General features: G+C 43.0%; 1 protein-coding gene across 3 annotated transcripts in view; it reads left to right on the top strand.

Moving 5' to 3' along the window:
• The window catches only part of LOC122786396 (RNA-binding motif, single-stranded-interacting protein 3-like), a 270,501-nt gene that overhangs the window by 248,620 nt on the left and 2,602 nt on the right, over positions 1-19,279 (top strand). For all 3 annotated transcript variants that reach the window (XM_044052679.1, XM_044052680.1, XM_044052678.1), the window contains exons 13-14: positions 10,146-10,256; positions 16,630-16,719. In XM_044052679.1, the coding sequence (XP_043908614.1) occupies positions 10,146-10,256; positions 16,630-16,719 (201 nt within the window). The remainder of the gene's footprint in view (positions 1-10,145; positions 10,257-16,629; positions 16,720-19,279) is intronic.

Here is a 19,279-nt window from a genome sequence, read left to right as displayed (position 1 = left end):
AAAGGCTGCAATTTATTGTTGCATTGGGGATTATGCAAATTGGACACTCTGATGACCCTTATGTGGAGGATGAAGTGGTAGAAGATGGATAGATTTTCATTGTTCTATGATCTCTGCAAATTACTAGAGCTGCAACTAATGATTATTTTCATAATCGATTCATCTGTTGATTATTTTCTCGATTAATCGATTAATCGTTTGGTGTTCCGAATATGAGAAAACCTTAAAAAAAAACCTGCAAATGATGACGTTCTCAAATGTCTTGTTTTGTCCACAAACCAAAATGATTGGCTTTTAATGATTTATTTGTTCTCCAGAGCAAAGAAATGAAGATAATATTCACATTTAAGAAGCTTAAACAATCGGAAAAAAGCATCAAACTGATTATTTGATTATCAAAATAGTTGCTGATTAATTTAGTAATCGATTAATAATCGATTCATCTCTACAAATGACAAAAAAAATTGTACATTTGAGCTGGAAAGAGTGGAGCTGATAAGCTTAATTAGCAATGTGTGAACACATTTGACAATAGTTAGAATGTAACTGACATTTACTCTCATTTAGAAGTTACACAGCACAGTTTTAAATGATCAATTTGCATTATAATATAGTATAATCATAGTGTACATGGTAGTGCGTCGTCACATTTCAATTCTCACAGCAGATATTGGACAGAAGTGACTGTGCACCACTGTGACTGACGTTGGCTTGTGTGTGGTTGTGTTGCCATACGTGTGTCCATACTGGTGAATCCCAGCCAGCCTGTGTGACTGTCTGTCTGTCATCCATTTTCCAGCCTTATGTCATGAGACCTCTTCGAGTCACTGGCACTATTCAGCAGTCACACTGTGCTGTGGTGTACATTTCATGGTGCCTTCATGCCAGCAACGGCCATGTGGTCATATCTGTCCCCATGGCCCTGTCCCCATTGTGTCCTTTGTCACCAAACGGCTGCTCGACGCTAACCCCAGCTGTCGCAGCCGTCACTGGATCATAGCTGCCAATCTGTCTCCCTCCGTGACCCGCGCATTTATCTGCTACCAGCCACATACGCTGCAGAGCAGACTGCCACCAGCTCAGTGAATCACATCAAATTAGCCAAGCATGTTAGCCTCAAGAGCTCGGGGAGCTAGTCAAAGCATTAAAAACCAATTGATTGTGCAGCAATTTGGCAGCGCCCGCCACATGTCTCGTGTTAAGCCAGCGGAGTGTTGTGCAATGGTGCTCCTGGTGTCCGAGCAATACGGAGGCAGCCATGCGTGGAGAGCTCACGGTTAGCCGGTGAGAGAGGTAGAATAGATAAGGTGTGGATTTTTATCTCAAATCACACTCCATCTGTGACACACTGTATTCACCCTCTGTAAAAATCAGACTCAAGGTTTATGGTAGTAACACTCAAAGTATTTAAAGGTTGAGTGTGTAACAACAGACCCAGCCGCCGTTTTGACATGTCATTAAATCACACGTGTAAATAGTCAAATTACATATGGCTCTGTTCCATTTAGCTTCATTCACATGAACTGATCAAAGTAATTATTAATGTGATGACAAAACATGGCAAAGAGCCCATTAGCGACATCTACTGGTGAGACCACAGACCATGGTTCTCTTTTCATACCCAAAAGAATGTCATTATTTTTTGTTTGCATAGTACGCTGCTGCTTAAAAACACACTCTTGCCAAAACTACATTTAAAAAGTTTATTCTAAGGCCACAAATACCATTTTTATTTTAAAGGGTAGTACATTCTGTTCATGCCAATAAATCAAACATTTGGACCATAATAAATTTATACTGTGTGTGAATGAGTAGCAGCTGTTTTGATGCGTAGATTGGACTGGATTTGGTTTTTCCTCCTCACTAATGGTTTGCATACCTAACTAAGACTCCAACGTCAATTTTTACACTAAAGTGTGAGAGCATTTGTTTGATTAGCATCGTGTATTATGTAAGAAGCAGCGCAGTGGCTCTGCATACTGTGTGCGTTATATTTGAACAATATTATTCCTCTATAGATGCAGTAAACAGAATAAACTTGATCACCTATAACTCTGCTTTAACATTATGTTTACGGCTAACAAACTGTACTGACTGCGAGTAACTAAATGTGGTGATAGAAATGAATTTAATCAAGTAAACTTCACTCTTCTCTCTGCTTGGAAGTCTCTAACAAAGACACAGAGAGTTCTTCATGGCGAGGCAGCTGACTAACCATCTCGACTTTCCCCCTGTTCCAGATAAATCGCCAATGTCCCTCGTGTCTGGTCTTTTACGTCACACACTAATTGTCCATAAGGCCACACCTCCTTGCATCAGTCGGCCCGCTCACTTTTCTAAATGTGCTGTAAAAGAGGCTTCTAGTTGAATTTGAGTGTGTAATTAGCCGTTCACTCTTCCCTTGTTAATTCCCGCCATGGAGGCAATCATGATAAATGTTCTGGGGGAGGAGTCATCTTCCACAGGGATAAAGGACTCCACTAAGAAAGTAAATACTGACCTTAAAAGTGTTAAGTACAGGCGCTTCAGGCAGATTTAGCTCGTTTGTTAAATGATGTTAAGGGCTGGTGGAGCCATATAGTGTTAAAAAGCTTTAATTAGCAGCATTTTATCATGTATTCAGTCTTTTCCTTTGTAACGTGTGTCGTAGTGTCTCATTGGAAATAGTCGATCACGTTTAAATGATGTTAAAGTTGAAGAGAACCTGACAGAGAGTTACTGCGCAGTGAACAGAGCGTTGTGTTTGTTTGTTATCCCGCTCAGTTTAATTTGACAAGTCCATCCGTACGAAACTGGACTCATCCCATAGGAGTCAGACCTTTGTCAGCAGTGAGCGAGGAGCTGTTTTCAAAATGTGTTTATCCCAAATTAATGGGCTAGAGGCACTTGGTGTGAAACTTGATGGGAAGTGACAGTGGAAGCTAAATAAGGCTTCTGTCTGTCTGTTCCTCCAGGCGAGGTTCTTCTTCTCCTTCTTCTTCTTCTTCTTCTTCTTCTTTTTTGAACTGGTTGATGTTTCCCCTCCGTTCTGTCTCCCCCACACAAAGATCTCCTAATACTCTGCTCTGTTTGACAGTTAGTTACGTGGGATGTCAGAGCAGCATGACCGCTCGCCTCTTCAGCTCTGGGTTACACAAGTCAGCAGAACCTGCAGCTCACAACACATACAAAGCCCTTTAACACATGCACTATTGTCTGAGTGCAGAAACACATTCTTAATGGTGAAAGTCATTTAAGCACAGATCATAAATCACACACCCAGACTCTCAAATTCACTTTGCCCTGCCAAAGAGGTGCCGGTGTAGCTGCAGTGCTAGTCAAGCGCAGCATTGCTGTCTTTCCCCATGACACCCCGTTTCCTCTCTCTCACTCTGAACTCAATGTGCTTCAAGTATGTATTTGTTGGTGTGCACTGGCCCTTACATAGCGAAGGTGAATTATTGAATTCCTCACGCTGCATCCCTGCCAGTTCTCCCCGGCCCCGGCTCTGTATGGGAGCTCACTGGGCCTCTTAGAATCGAAGCATAACTATCTGCCCTCATCAGACGGGGGTGAATCGGTGCACTCTGTGATACCCATCTCTCCGCTTGACATTAAAAACGCTCTGCGGATTCGGCATTATGTTGGTCTCATGGATTTGACTGGCGAGGCAGAATTTGAGACAGGGCCTCAGTTGTCCTTGACTTGCTCTCACTGCTCTTCCTCTCCTCTCTCTCTATCTATCTTTCCATCCCATCCCCTCAGTCTCTCCACACACCTCCCCCTCCTCGCACTTCCATCCTTCTTTCTATTCTCTGCTGCCCTTTCAGAAAACAACTGAAAGATTTCTTTTTTGCTGCGAAAGTTTCATACATATAGAGGAGGCATTGTTGAAGTGCCACAGGATGACTGACAGCGAGATTGTGCGGCTCTTCACTCCAAGGATTGGATTTTTACTGTACCTTGAATAACTGCAATAGCGGCAGAAAGACAAAACCTCACACGCTTGGTTGGACACGCTTTATTAACTCTAACTTCTAATTGGATCTGTTTTTCTTTTCTTTTTTTCTTACTTTCTCTTGGAAGAGAGTAAATATTCTGGAGAGATTCGTGTGTGATTTGTTATTTGTCATCACAAGGCAGCCAGAAAATGGCTGATAAACAAGTGCAATTCGAGCGTGGAGAGAAAAAGGACCTCCCATGAAGACATGACAAATACTGTTACATGCTTCATCTAGCACCCTTATCCACACTCACACACATGTGTACACACACACACACCAAAAGTCCCTCCAGATATTGCAGCATCCGTAACGTTGTTTTCTTCTTTTCTTCTTAAATTAAAATGAAAACACGAATATCGTCGTTTCGGAGTGCGTCCGTCTTTCTCCTCTGTGAGGACACACGACGGACAGACAGATAAATCAATGAGCAGAAGGAGGCTGATCCATCATCCTTCTCATTTTCACGTCACGGAGGAAGACAAATAGATACACAATAGATAAATATCTTTGCCAGAGGAGAGAAATCCTTCGTATCTGTGAACATACATGGTGTTGTCACCTCTTGGCTGCCTCATTGTCACTTTAATGATTCTCTTCTCCCTCGAGGTTTGTTTGATATTTGCAATCAAGCTTTTCAAAACCCTCAGAAAATGAGATTTTGGTTTGATGTCGGAGACCGCGGTAATCTGCATATCTGTCCACCATCGGCACACGCTGTTATTTCTCACTTGTTCAGAGAGGTAAAATGAGTTGCATGTGTTCTTATAGACAGACTGTGGGTAATAGCAGGGCAGCTCTGGTTGTCTGATAGACCCAGGGAGGGATTCATGCTGTGGATTAGACGTAAAGACTCAGGGATACTGGCTTCCTTTGCTGGGCTCACTCAGAGGGAAAGGTGGTGTTGGGGGTCTGGAGGCTGGTTAAAGTTGAGGTAGGTGAAGGCAAAGTTATCTTGACGATTCATTTTTAGAGAACACAGACAGAATGCATATACAGTAGACACATAGTATTAGTAGTAAATATTGTGTTTTGCAGAATCCTGCTTACAAACACATAGGTAGACGGCACAGAAAACAATAACAGACACAAATATCTTGAAATATTGCAAAGAAGGGAGTTGGAAAAGTAAAAACGAGAATCAGTTTAATGCAATCACATTCAGAGAACAAAGGATGACATTTACGAAATCACACGACTGAAATGGCGCCTGCTCGTCGGTGAACTATAATATGTCAGAGAGCAGTGGTTGGAAACACGCGTGTGCTTCTTCTTTTACCAAATTTGGTGAAACTTTGGGATAAAAAAAGTGATTTTGAAATTAAGCACATTTTGTTTGGATGGATTTTACGGTTAAATCGTTACTTTTTAGGATCCAGCCATTCATCCATTATCAATAAAGTCAAATAAAGTAAGCCTGCTCAGCAGATGTGAGACTGCAGACTGTAGTGTATCAATGTAACTACTGCTTAATGTTAACATAATATTTTGAATTATTCACCACACTGTCCCGATCTACTTTTACTACTTTTATTTACAAGCCGAGTCGTCTTCTCAGCCATGACTTCATCCACAGTTTTGTTTGCGTTTCTCAGCACAAAACATTGCACACACAGCAGCTCTGACCTGATGACAGTCCACCTCCATGTCTGTTTATATTCTGAAGTCACGTTAAATCACAGGAGTTTTCCCAAATCCCTGGACTCTCCTCCCTGACATGGTTTGATTAAACGCCGAGTGTGTGGTCCATGCGTCTATTTTGTGCTTTCTCAGGATTTAAACATTGAAAGTCAGTTCCAAAGTTTGTTTGCTCCTCTATAGTGTGGGGGCAGGGCTTTAGAGGGATCCAAATTGTGTACATTTAACAGCATTAGTTGGGGAAAAATGTCTTTCATATCCGAGCAAAATCTGTAGGGAAACTGAAAAATCGAATCAAATAGAATCATATAAATTCAGGAAATCAGTAGCAATAACCATGTTACACTGTATCGTGAAACCATTGCTGACTTAAACCATGAATTGTTTCGTAACTCTGTAATTTCCACCCCTATCTCTTACCAAGTCCAGACTGTTCTGTGATAGATTGTCACATATTCTTGCTTTCTGTAACCAGGTGACGACTTGCAAGCAGTGAAATTTTAAAGCCTGGTGTGTGAGGATTGGTGTGTGAGCCTCTCTTTGTGTCCTCGGGCTGTTTTTTTACTTAGAGCGGGGGCATTGCTTCTGCCTGAAGGTAGTGATATATTAACAGCAACTGTGAAGGTAGGCAATAATGTTGGATATTATAACCTGCAGCAATAACAGAGACGAGCAAAATGGCTGGCTGTGGGAATGTTCCGATCAGACTGATCTCAGTTATAAAGTCATCACAGTCACCCAGAGCCACTCAGTAAAAACCTTAACACTTGTACGTGTCATGGTTTGCTTGTGTGTGCTTGATTGCATTTGTGTTCGGTTGTCCTTTCGTATTTCGTAATAATTGATTTTTAATAAGGCAGGACATCAAAATTTTATTGTGTATTTTTAATTTAATAAAATGTAATAATTTTGTATTAATTGTAAAAGTAAAAGATCTTTTTTTCACCGGTGGATACTAGCGATCTAATCCCCAAATATGTCTTTGGACTGTGGGAGGAAACCGGAGAACTTGGAGAACTTGGAGAACTTTTGTCTCTCACCTATTTAACAGCTATTTTGGAATGTAAAAAAAGATGCCAACGATATCAGTAGACAACGATCACTGTTCACTTGTAATGTGCGACCACTAAAAACCATTTTTTACAACGTTTCCTGTTCACTGTTTATCATCTCGGCCTGTTGAGTGTACATCAACGTATGCAACAACGAGGAGGTTGATATCATCTGTCTCCTGTCTGGAGCAGGATCAATACCATCTCAAGCAAGATGGGGTTTTCACACACACACACACACACACACACACTTCGACAGTCAGACACACACCAAAAAAAACATGTATAAAGCAAGAGCAGCATCCATTATTCTCCGTCTACTCACATACACGGGGGACAATTCAGAAACATATGTTGTCTGTTTGTGTCAGTCTTTCTCGTTTTCTTTCCTCTCTCGCGTGACAGTGAGTGGATACGCAACCAGACAGACATAACATACACACGCACAATGAACCCCCTCACTCAAAGACACCCGGTCTCACAAACACAGAAAATCGAAATCACAAATCGGCTTAACTCTCCCTGACACGTCTGTGAATTAAGCCTTTCCGTCGCACCTCCCTTTCCCATTATAAAAGCCATTGTCAGAGAGAGTGAATCAGTAACAGGTAGCCCACAGCAGCTCCTACTGCTTCCCCACCTTCCATCTCTTCTCCTCCTCTTTCTTTGTCTTTGACTTGTCTCATGTTCTCCCCGCGTGTCCCTCAGCCTCTCTCTCTAATTCTCACTTCCTGTCGTCTCCCCTCGCTCCCACCGTCCTCGTGACCTCCGTCAGCTCTGTCCTTAATCATCTTTCTCCTGTCCCCGCGCAGTCTTTCTCTCACTCCTCGTCCTCATTGCCATTTTTTTATTTTTTCCCCATCTATCACAGACAGTCGCAGAACGGAACTAAGTACCAGCTATTTCCATTATCTGCTAGTTTACATTTCTACTTCACTGCGTCTCATGATGAGAGCGTTTCTATTCCACTACATTGGTTTGACATCTATACTTAGGAGTTACTTTGCCGTTTTCGCAGCGAAAAATGTAGAAGGTGCATTCAAGTACAAGTTGTTAAGAATCATCAGATATCACATCAGCATCCACCTTCCATCTTAATGCATCAGTAGTAAGTAACACACAACAGTCTGCCTGCATTTTATTGCACTTAGTTGAAGTACATTCTGCTGATCGTGCTCTTGCACTCAAGTCATGATTGATGGCGGGCGTGGTACTTGATCCACTCATTTTGAAATTATGATGTAAGATATAATAAGTGAAGGGTCTGCACACGATTACACTATTCTATTTGTGAAGTCATTACTGAGTAGCTTCCAACGAATGATTGTATGAATCACAATCTGAGTGGAATTTCTGTAGAGTCACAAAAGAAAAAGTCATAAAAATGGTACATAAAACATAAAATAATTCACCGGTGCAACTATATTTATACATATATATATATATATATATGTATATGTATATATATATACATATATATATATATATATAAATACATATCTAGTTTGTTAAAGCTCCCAATTTCAGATTATTAAACAGCATTTTCATAATTTGACAATACATTTAACATCACAGCAGTGAAGGCTAGGAAGTTAGGTGAAATTTGCAGTCAGCCACCAGGGGGCGACTCTGATGCCTGCAAAAAAAAGGACTCCATTTGAATGACGTCAGTGGGAAAATGAACCTAGCTTTCACTTGAATTTTAACACTAATACACTAACGGTCTCAATCGCTAGTTTCTTCAGTATCTTCATTATCACATGATGTCACTTTTGTAAACGATATTCCCATTTAGTAGGAAAATGGACAATAAAGCACAGCACATACGAGGCAGGTCACAGTGTCTGGGATTTTCAGGCTTCCAAAACTATGACGTCCATCAAAGGCTCACAATGGTTCTTTGTTAATTCTCATAGCAAGGCCAAGTTGGATAATAGCTGATGCAACTGCACGACTTCCCCCCGCCACTAATCTCAGCATTCCACCCCGTTTCCTTTATTTTGTGCAGAGGTGTAATTCTGGGAAGGATAGCATAACGTTTGTGTAGGAAGGGAGGGGACCAGAAAAGGAAGGGAGGAGTGAGGAGATGGAGTTTGCTGACTGTGTTTTTAACGCAGGGAGTTGACAAGTCGAGCCACTTTGACAAGCTGTGTCTGCACAGTTTGTTCTGCAATAGGCCCACACAGAGTCACCAGTGGGACAAACACTCGCATAGAAACAGGTTCACCCTCTTCTCCGCGCAGTGGAGGAAAAAAGGGTTTGGCTTTGAATTTGTTCCTCCCGTGACTTCAGACTATCATGACGAGGGATGAAAGAGCAACGGTGGTTTAATCGCCTTCCCTCGTGTTCCACTACACTGTGATGCCACAGTGCTACAGGCTCCAGAGTGAGTGAGTGAGTGAGTGAGGGTGAGAAGCAGCCACTCTTGTCAATCAATATACCACACAAAACCATATTGTTGTTAATCAGCAGCAGCCATTTTTGATTGACCAAAGACAATAGTGTGTATTGATCTTGAAAATGTCCATTTATGTGTGTTGCTGCCTCTCACTGACACTGTCGCTGTTATCCCTCTTCTTCTGGGGCCCACTTTCTGTCTTCCTCGCCATTATTTTCTTTCCTTGTTTGACTTTTGTCCGTCCCTTCTCCTGCCTACTCCCCTGACTCGTTCTCCTTTCTAAGGTCAGCTCCATGCCTTCATTAATCCTGACCACCAGCCTCTCTTACTCTCTCACGTCATCCTCTTCTTTCTTTTTTTTTTTATCCTCTTTTCTCGACACTTTCACATACGCGTCGCTTCACTTTTGAATTCAGTTGGCGTATTTTCTGGGTTTGGTTTTCTGACTGGTGGAGAGCATCTCTGTGGTGTCATTACCAAGCCCGCTGATGTCACTTCATCAGCGCTCCTGGCTGTTGTAATAACAGTCATTAGAGTCATTGTTGTCACCTGAGGCTACATCCACACTAATACACTCTCTCTGGCCAGACAAGTGTTTTATCTCTGTATCAGAAAAAATCACCACTGAAGGTCCAGAGTGTAAAAATGAGTGACAGCTAATGGTGAGACTGCAGAGTGTAACAAATGGACGACTCGTCCACTCATCCCTAGGGAGTCAACAGGAAGCAGATCGTCTACTGCACTTGGCTGCTTAGTTGAAGGCGATATAGCAATATTTTTTTAGTTTTACTAAAATTAACAACATTTTTTCAAAAGTATTCATTTCTAGACTAAAATTTAGGAACTTGAAAATCTCAAGAACAAGTTCTAACTAGATGATAGATGATAATTCTCCTTTTAAGGGATGAAAGAACAGCATGATAGACTGGGGAATAACAGTTGATGCATGTGATTTCCCTAGTGTTGGAGTTTCCCCCTTTGGTAACATATTGTACAGGTGGTACACAACTGTCATCCTTTCTTCTGTCCCTCTTTCCATCTCACCTTCTCCTTGTCTTTTCTCCTCCTTTCCACCAGGGGGCAGTGATCACGCCAGCCATGGACCACACTATGTCCATGCAGCCTGCCAGTATGATGGGCCCTCTTACCCAGCAGATGAACCATCTGTCCATGGGCACCACAGGAAGTGTGAGTCATACCCAACACATCAACATCTCTGAGTTTGGATTGTTCACACCTGTTTTCAAAGTTTCTCATCTGCCAACTAAAGTATGTCATTTAGAAGAAAGTGAACATGTAAAACTACAAATATTACTACAAACCAGTGACATAGGGTGAAACGCAGGGTACGACCCTGGACCAGTCCATCGTAGTGTCCAATAAACCTCTGCATGTGTGAGGAAACTGGAGAACCTGGAGAACCTTCACACACACACACACAGGGAGAACATGCAAACTCCACACAGAAAGGATGTGAACCAGCAACCTTCTTGCTGCGAGAAAACTACAAGGCGCCACACTTGAGTATCATTGTAGTGATACCAGTGCGACAAAACGTGTGCATCCTCTTTTAAGAAATGAGGAAGGAAACAGTAGGTGTCTATTTCACTGTAGATATGGGTCACAAAAGCAAAGCAGAAGCCTTTTATCTTTGGGGCGACATTGTTCATGTTGTTCAGAGACAAAGTACGCAGTGAGTAATAGAAGGATTTCACATTTCCTTTCCAAGAAAGCCAAACCTTCTTAGGCTGTCACCACATGTGCTCTGCCATGGAGCTGCCGTATCATTTGTTTTACACTGCATGCATTCAGTGCCAGACACTGTGTGAGAGCATATTTCCTCCCTGATCTTCCACATTCACCCGATTTCCTGTGAAGCTCAGCAGTGGGACAGGACCCCCTGTTCTCCACCTTCCTTCACTTTCACCCTCTTATTTCTGTTTCTCTCTTACACTCTCTGTCAGCCGCACGCTCTGAATCATACATCAACTCTATCACTCCGTCAGTTTTTCCTTTATTCCACACCCGAGCGTGCTTACAGTCGCCGACCCCTAAACCAGGAACTCCCCCCGGGTTTCTGGATCAAGTCGACTTAGCGGTGTCACACAGTTCTGAAGCCTGACTTCCTGCCCTAACCCTGCTGCCCGGGGGCAAGCAGGCAGGCAGCTTTTCTCCAGCACTGTGTTTGATCTCTCTGACTGTGTATGATTGAAACAGTGCTGTATTGTACAGTTATCCCTGTGTTTCCAGGTGAGCTGTCAGCAACTGTGACGCCATGTTGGCTCTGTCAGTAATGCCCCCTCCTTAATCTGCCCCAGCTGTGCTAACAACCAGGATTAGAGACAAGCTAATCTATGATGATGATGGCTTCTGATGTTTGATAGGTTGTATTATGGGAGAAAGTGGGTTTAGGCACACTCTCTCTCTCTCTCTCTAACATTGCTGCCTACTTTCCTGAGACATTGTAATGTGTGGCATGATTTTGCACACATGGCCTGCCACACTTGATCATTCCTAGGGATTGAGACCTGTTTCCTCTGAAGCCAGATGTTAGAAAGCCCTTTCATACGGCTTGATTGAGAGAGAATTTTAAAAGCGGGGGTTAGGACCTGGCATCTGTAACTTATCTGTGTCGTAAACCGGACTTGACACCACGTATCCTTAGAATGCATTCCACATGTGTGCATGCATGTGGTTGGAGTTGTTTTGATGGTCACGTGACTTCACCTCCTGCCACAGAAGAGCACCTGCTGCAAAGTCAACAACTTGAAACGACCGCCTCTGGCCACTGCAGGAGAAGCCACACCTCAGAATAGTCGTGGCTGTTCCAGGCTGTTTGTGTATGGCTGTGGCTTTCCTCTTCTCTCCAAGTACGGAACCGAATGTTCCCGCCGGTCCGCCCAGGACGCGGCGCTGGTGTGGTGGCCGTAGCCTTTTCCGAGAATATTGTGTTATTTTGTGCTGTTGAGAGCTTGGATCGGCACAGAGGCCGTAACAAAAAGGGAGTGGTTAGGAGAACCATGAGGAAGCGTGGCTCCGTGCCACCTCATGGTCACCGCTTTGGAATTTATCTGTTTCACCAGAAAGCGTTGTGTTTCCAATGACTCTTTGGTCGCGGCGCTCAGTCACTTTGGTGACTCTCTGCCTTGAACAGCTTGATTACAGAATGCTAAAGAACCTCAGGCAGGCTCACTGTTTATGGATGCGACACATAAACATGTCATCGATGCTCCTTGCGGATTTATTTGACCGTGTTTGCTACATATTGCTCTGTTACAGATTTATTTACTATCTTACAGGTCCCATCACTTAACAGGAGTCCATCTATCATGTGTCGTGTTTGCTCTTCTCCGTCAGTTGTGTTGTGTGTGTGTGTGTGATCGCACATACTGTATGTCAGTGTCTGCATTAGTGTAGGAACAACATAGTGTTTGACATGACAAGGGGTGACCTTCCCTCTGTGTTCTCCAACCTATTCCTGTCATGGCATGTAGAACCCAGGTCTCTGTTGTCATGGTGACAGTGGTGATTGACAGCTTCTGTGTCCGTGGTGGACAGATTTGTGTGAAGCGCTTCCCTCTATTATCTGGGCTGATTCCCTTGGTTCTCTGTGGGGAAGTTTTAAGTACAGCATGTTTTTTCTGCATTTCCATGGCTTTATTTAACCCTTGAGCTGAGCCTGCACTCTCTTCTTCTCCATGTTGACAAGTGTTGACATCTGGGGTGATGCCAAGCACCGCAGAGCAATTGGACCTTGAGAGTGATTGTTGAGGGAGGAGCAACCTTTTATACTGTTTTTTTTTAGAATTTACAACGTGTTCTCAATGCGTTTAAGGGCCTGTAGCCAAGAGCTGCAGTAATTGGCCGATCGTGAGTGTTTCATTTCTCTGATATTGAAATTCATTCACTAAATTTAAACTTTGTATTGTGTGTTCTCACTTTTATGTGCACCAGGATTTGAGTGCCTGAAACTTTGGACCTGGATGATACAGAACCATTTATCAACTTTTTAAAACACTTTGTGTTGCATAAAGATGTCACACACAGTGATAAACACTAAATAAAGTGCATGCTGCTGAAATAGAGGAACATTTGGCACCAAAAAGAACCACATACTGTATCTCCCCCAAGATTGGAAAGGAGAGTGAACTGAGAACTGAGAAATTAATTGACTGGTCAAGAGTATGACTGTAAACTAATGTGAAACATGTCCATGTTGTTGTAAATGATGATCACATGTCATCATATTATGTCATGAGTAATGTTAAGATCAATAATTTAATTTAATAACTTAAAAAGTATGTTTTTTAGAAAGAAAAAACACACCAGTAGACATTATTGTACTGTACCCACTGAAAGCAGGCCTACTACTAGTTTAAACAAAAGTCACAACAGTGCATTAAAAAGTAAAATTAAACACAATACGCCTGCAGATAAGAATGTACTTAAGGTGATTTAAGGGATTACACTGATTTACCAGCGTAAATCTCTTCAGACGGGGTGATAACAACGTTGAGGGGCCGAGCTATGGAGGGCTTTTTTATGGTTTAAGTGGTACAGCACTGTGATTCACAGCTGCTGGTGTGCGGCTTCGATAGTTCCCATCGTGTTTGAGCGCCACTGCTACGATCAATAGTCATCAGAGCCCATCCCCACGCTGGCCCGCCATTAATAACCTCCAGTGAGTGGCTGCATGCTCTTGCCTTGACCAACTGTTGTCCTCCACCTTGCAAACGATGTGACAGAGCAGCAACAGTCAACGCAGCGGGGATGAATGGCATCTTGAGATATTTCATCTGGTCTGATTCACCCGTTAAGCACTTTGTAACGCGGTTAAGAAAGGTGCTTTGTAAATAAAGTGTGTCGTTATTATTATTAGTATTAGTTGTGGACACAGAGTGACAGGCAGAGCATGCTATTGAGTATGCTAATGTGCTATGCTAGGATTATAGGGTGTATATAAAGGATGTCAAAGATAGAAGTAGTCTTCTGGGTTCTAGCTGAAGTCACATAGGAATTAAAAGCATATTGAACAGACACTAGGGGGTGACTCTGCTGCAAAAAAACAAAACAAAATGACATTTGAATCAGGGACACAAATAAGTCTGTATACACAGAATAAGCAATCTTTATATGGATCATGCTGTAAATGCTGTCAAAATACATAATCTAATATTTCAGCTGTGACACGTAACCTCACGTATACATTTCCTTTCCTGCGACTATTTCAAAATAAAAGTCTGGTTAAATGCTAGTCTCTTTATATTGCGCTCCAAAGAACAGTGCTTAATCTCAGCACAGGATTCTAAATAGAAGTCTATGGAAAGATGAACCTACCTCTCACTTCATGTAACAGCAGTAAACAATTATGTATATTAATGTTCCCATTTAGTGAGAACAAGATGATAAAGTGTGAACAGGAGCTTCCGATTTGAGGAGTAACGCTGACGTAATCCCGTTCTTAATCTCGTTATGGGTGATTCACTAGTGACAGAACTAGTGGAGAACTGAAACTGCCCAGCCGCTCCCTGTGGTGCAGAGGCCCAGGCCGCGGTGGTACCAGTATAGATATTTATCCCAGCTCTGCTGCATTGTGGTGTGACTTTACACTGTCGTTATAGGTGGAACGTCATTGAGAGCGAGAGGAACTTAAGGAGTCATGTCACACCAGCCTCGTTAAGGAACTGTTCAACCTTCCTGTTCATCAAACATGCTCACGTGCCATCTGCTCCACAGAGTGTGTGTGTGTGTGTGTGTGTGTGTGTACGCAAAAGAGACTACCAAAGTGAATCACCATTTATTGCCAATTAGGGATGCTTTATATTGCCCACACCCATTCCCTGACTATGGACAGGGACGTATTAAAGGAGCTGGAATTGGGCAAAAATCATCTTCATCACCATAGCAACCTAATTTACTGTAGCCAGACTTGACATCCTTGTGACTTGCCACAGAGGCAAGTGCAAAGCTATGCCCTGCTCATCCTGCCACATTAAATAGGTTAACTAATGGTTATGGTAGAGGGTAAAAAATCTTATCTTATTAAATGCTCTTGTTAAAACTAATTTAAATTCCTTTTGCGGCGCTGCAGAGAAATATAACATTTCAAATGGACGTTCTACTTTGACAGGGAGATTTTGATATCGCTAATTATCTCCTTCTTCCCTTCTTTTTTTTTCATGCAGCCCTCACAGGTGAGTTGGCCGAATAAGTTAATGAGTACCGGAGGTGAAGACAAAAAGTGCAGATGAAAATTGGTATGCACGGTTTAGATTCTCCAGAGAGAAGGTCATTTCAACAATCTGATAGGCCCTTTTAGAGAGAGAGAGGGGGGGGAGTGACAGGAAGGTGAGAGGGGGAAAAAGGGATGACACAGAGAGGTAATGTGGTAATGTGTCAGAAGGTCTGGAGATGCCACCTCACCCCCGGCCTGAGTCTGACAGCCCTGAAGATGTGATAACCTTAAATTCACACGCACAGAGACAGTCACACAGTCACACTCACATACAAGCACAAGTCTCCTTCCCCGAGCATCCTCCTGGCCATGTGTAGCGACGGTGGGGGAGTTAATCACCCATGTCCATGGCCTTTAGCTGCTCTCATTAGCGGTGAGCGGTGGAGCCGTACCCGATCCATTAGCAACACTGCCGGTAATGACACTTAACCACCACCGCCGGGCCCACAGCCAAGAAAGGCTCCACAGCCCGGCGCAACCCCTCTATTACCGCCTCCTTCTGCATATAACTGCCACACTTTTTGGCACTGGCGGTGGGACTGAGGGGCAAAGGAAAGAATAAGACAGAAAATAAGGGATTGTACTTCCCTTTTTCTCTTGGTCCGGAAAAGTAGCAGGAAGAGGAGGCGAGGCGGCGAGGTGGCCTGGCGGTTTTATCAGGGATCACATCCGTTAGCGCTGTACTGCAGCATTATCGTTCCAAGCCTCTTTGTCTTTGTCGTTCTCACAAACGCACACGCTCACACACGCTCACCATGCTTGCACAGCAAGTCAAAGAAAAGCTTTGCAGATAGAGCCATGTCCTCATTCATATTGCATGTGAAAGCCCCATGGCTGTCATGTAACCAAACCTGTGTCACATCCGTAAAATGGCCCTCATGGAGCTAACCAGCACCAGTTAAAAGCCAGAGCAGGCATGACTAAAGGAATATAGGCCACAGGCAACAGACCTCCTCCTCACCCTCTCCCTCTTCCTCCTTCTTTTCCTTCAGCGTTCTTTTCCACTCTTCTTCTCAGCTGTGACATGGTGCATGTGCTTGGCCTGTGAAGTCTTGGTGGAACAGCAGGACGTCTCTTCCTCCTTCTCCTCTGTCTACCTCTCATGCTCTGCTCTGTTGAGCACATTCTTCTAGCGCCCTCCAAAGGATGCTGAGGGCACAGCAACCAACCTCCCTTTCCCAGTTGTTTGCGGGGGATAACTGCAATATCAATGTCTGCTTTTTTTTGGTCTAATATTGGATTGATATTTGACATTTGATGTCCTAAAGTGTGCAGTGGGAGTTTTTACGTGCAGGGCATTGATGTGTGTCTTCTGTTTGGTTTCAGTACATGACTGCTGCAGCCGCCGCGGCGCCTATGCAAGGGACCTACATTCCCCAGTACACTCCTGTGCCTCCAACAGCCGTCCCTGTCGAAGTAAGACCCACAAGTGTGAATGGTTCATGTTCATTTATTTATTTAAGTTGATTTTCAATCAGCTAAATTAGTGTATATCTATATAGAGCAGAAACGTTTAATCGATGAATCGATTATTAATCGGCAACTATTTTGAGCTTTTTTCATGATTAAAACAAGATTTCGGATTGTTTAAGATTCTTAAATATGAATATTTTCTTCATTTCTTTGCTCTTGATAACAAATAAATCATTAAAGTTCAATCATTTTTGTTTGTGGACAAAACAAGACGTTTGAGAACATCATCATGTCCAGGTTTGTGGACACTGATCAACATTTTTTAAGGTTTTTTTTGATATTTTATGGACCATACGATTCATCGAGAAAATAATCGACAGATTAGTCGATTATGAAAATAATCGTTAGTTGCAGCTCTGTATCTATATATATACAGTACACAGGGACAAAATATGAATGTGCCTCTCAAACTGTGTTCTTTATTCCTCATCTTGAACAAAAACTTCATGTTTAGTTGATTCAATAGTGAGTTACTGCTTGCAATGTGTATGACTTTGTTTTGTAGTAAGGAATTAGACTTTAGGTTAGTCCTATAGGTTTCAGCCATTCCTCAACACATGCACACATCCACATGATTCTCCACAATCATCAAAAATCTGTTGGCATTTACCCAAAGGCCAACGTCATTACAGCGCACCTACTTACAATTACAAGCACCCACTCTCCCCGTCTCTAAATCCTGCTCTCTACTACAGACTAAACACTCGAAGTGTTCTGTAAATCACTCTCAGCCTCCGCAAACAAAATGGACACCCCGCACCGCGGGTAAATAACAAAAGATGAAAACTGCGAGTAAAGCGCGATGAGTCAGAAGTTTCTCCGAATTTGGGAAAGACATTTGAAGTGCAGTGCAGACTCTTCTGCCACTTCTTCGGCAGCTGCCTGAGCTCCTGGCAGGTCCGGGCAGTCCAGCCTGAGAAATGATGAACGCAGAAAGCAGGCAGGCAGGCGAGGAGAGCGGCCGGCTGTCTGGTGGCTGACAGTGCGGTCATATTCAGATGGACTATCAGTCGTGTATCAGATGACAGGAGCTGAAGTGAGACACAGTACCCGAGGTGCTGTCTCTCCCTCTCTCCCCCTCGCTCTCTTCCTCACTCACTCACTCACAGGCGGTTCGGGCTGGTAGGAAGCTGGAACACACACATCTGTCAGCCATGCAGCTCTGGTTCGCCCACCAGCCATGCACAATGACAGTTTCCACTGACAGAGCCATTAGTCGCGCCCGCCCCTCCTCGCAGACTCCCCTCCTTCTCGGAAAGTTGCAGTCTTCCTCATGAAGGAGTTAGACAGAGGAGAGAGATGTAGCCGTAGTATCGCCCACGGCGCCTCTTATCCATTTCATCCTCACTGTCGTTCTCTCAATGGCAGCGTCAGCACCGGGGTGTATATCACTGTATTAGCCAGTATCTGGAGGGCTGATGTATGGACAGGGTGGAGTATCCTTGAGAGCTTGTTAAAAGTGATTGAGACGACTCAGTGATGGGGGCTATTGGTAATGCTCAACACATAAAAAGGCTAAGAGGATGCTGTGATGGATTTGGTGCACAGGGCCATCTGTAAAGACACCTTTTCACCACAAACTGTGAGCATTATAACACACGTCCTACACTGCAGCGAGTCCCAAAGTGTGTGCCGCGTGACGATGCTGCAGGTGGAGCGTGAACGCTTGTTAACCCTTAGAACACAGAGCATGAATGACTATGTTTTTAAACGTACAGTTTATACTGAGACTACAACATAGAGTGTCTCATATACTTTTTTTCATCGTAACTTAGGATGTCAGATGACATTTTCACCAGCTATATAAACACACCCGAGCAAAAAATACTCACAATTTCACCGAATTTGTGAAATACGTCACAGTTCAAAGTTCACTTGGCTCGTTTTTATGAACAAAAATAGAAGAAAAACAGTCTAATTTTGTGACTTCTGCACAATTATTACAACTTTATATCACTACTAAAAATGCAATATAAAATTAACCCCTCCCCCACTTTTAAAGCCTGAATAAATGTGTATATATGTATATATATATACAGTATATACAAGGGTCTTTCTGCATGGAGTTTGCATGTTCTCCCCGTGTGTGCAATATGGGGATTAGGTAGATTTGAGCGGAGGTGTGAGAGTGGATGGTTGTCTCTATGTGTCCCTGTGATCGACTGGCGATCTGTCCAGGATGTCAGCAGAGATTGGCACAGCGTCCCCCGCAACCCTCATGTGGAGGGTAAAGCGGTAGAAGATGGATGGATGGATGAATTTGAAGAAATACTTGGCGTTGTGATTATTATAATTATTGTTCTTTTATATGACCTAGTATAGCAGCTAATATCAATATTGTGATATTTTATATGTAAGTATCCAGTGTCAGTCAGTCAGCCTAACATTTGCACTCCATGTTAATGTGTTATTAGTGTTATTTATGTCAGTGGATAATTAGTTGTTGTGAGTCCAGCTGTAATCACCACATCCGTGTGGTGAAAGATATTATTATGCAAGTTCA

This window comes from Solea senegalensis, linkage group LG20 (genome assembly GCF_019176455.1).
Source record: "Solea senegalensis isolate Sse05_10M linkage group LG20, IFAPA_SoseM_1, whole genome shotgun sequence".
NCBI lineage: Eukaryota > Metazoa > Chordata > Actinopteri > Pleuronectiformes > Soleidae > Solea > Solea senegalensis.
Note: the sequence above shows the minus strand (reverse complement) of the source record. Positions and strands in the feature narration are given on the sequence as shown.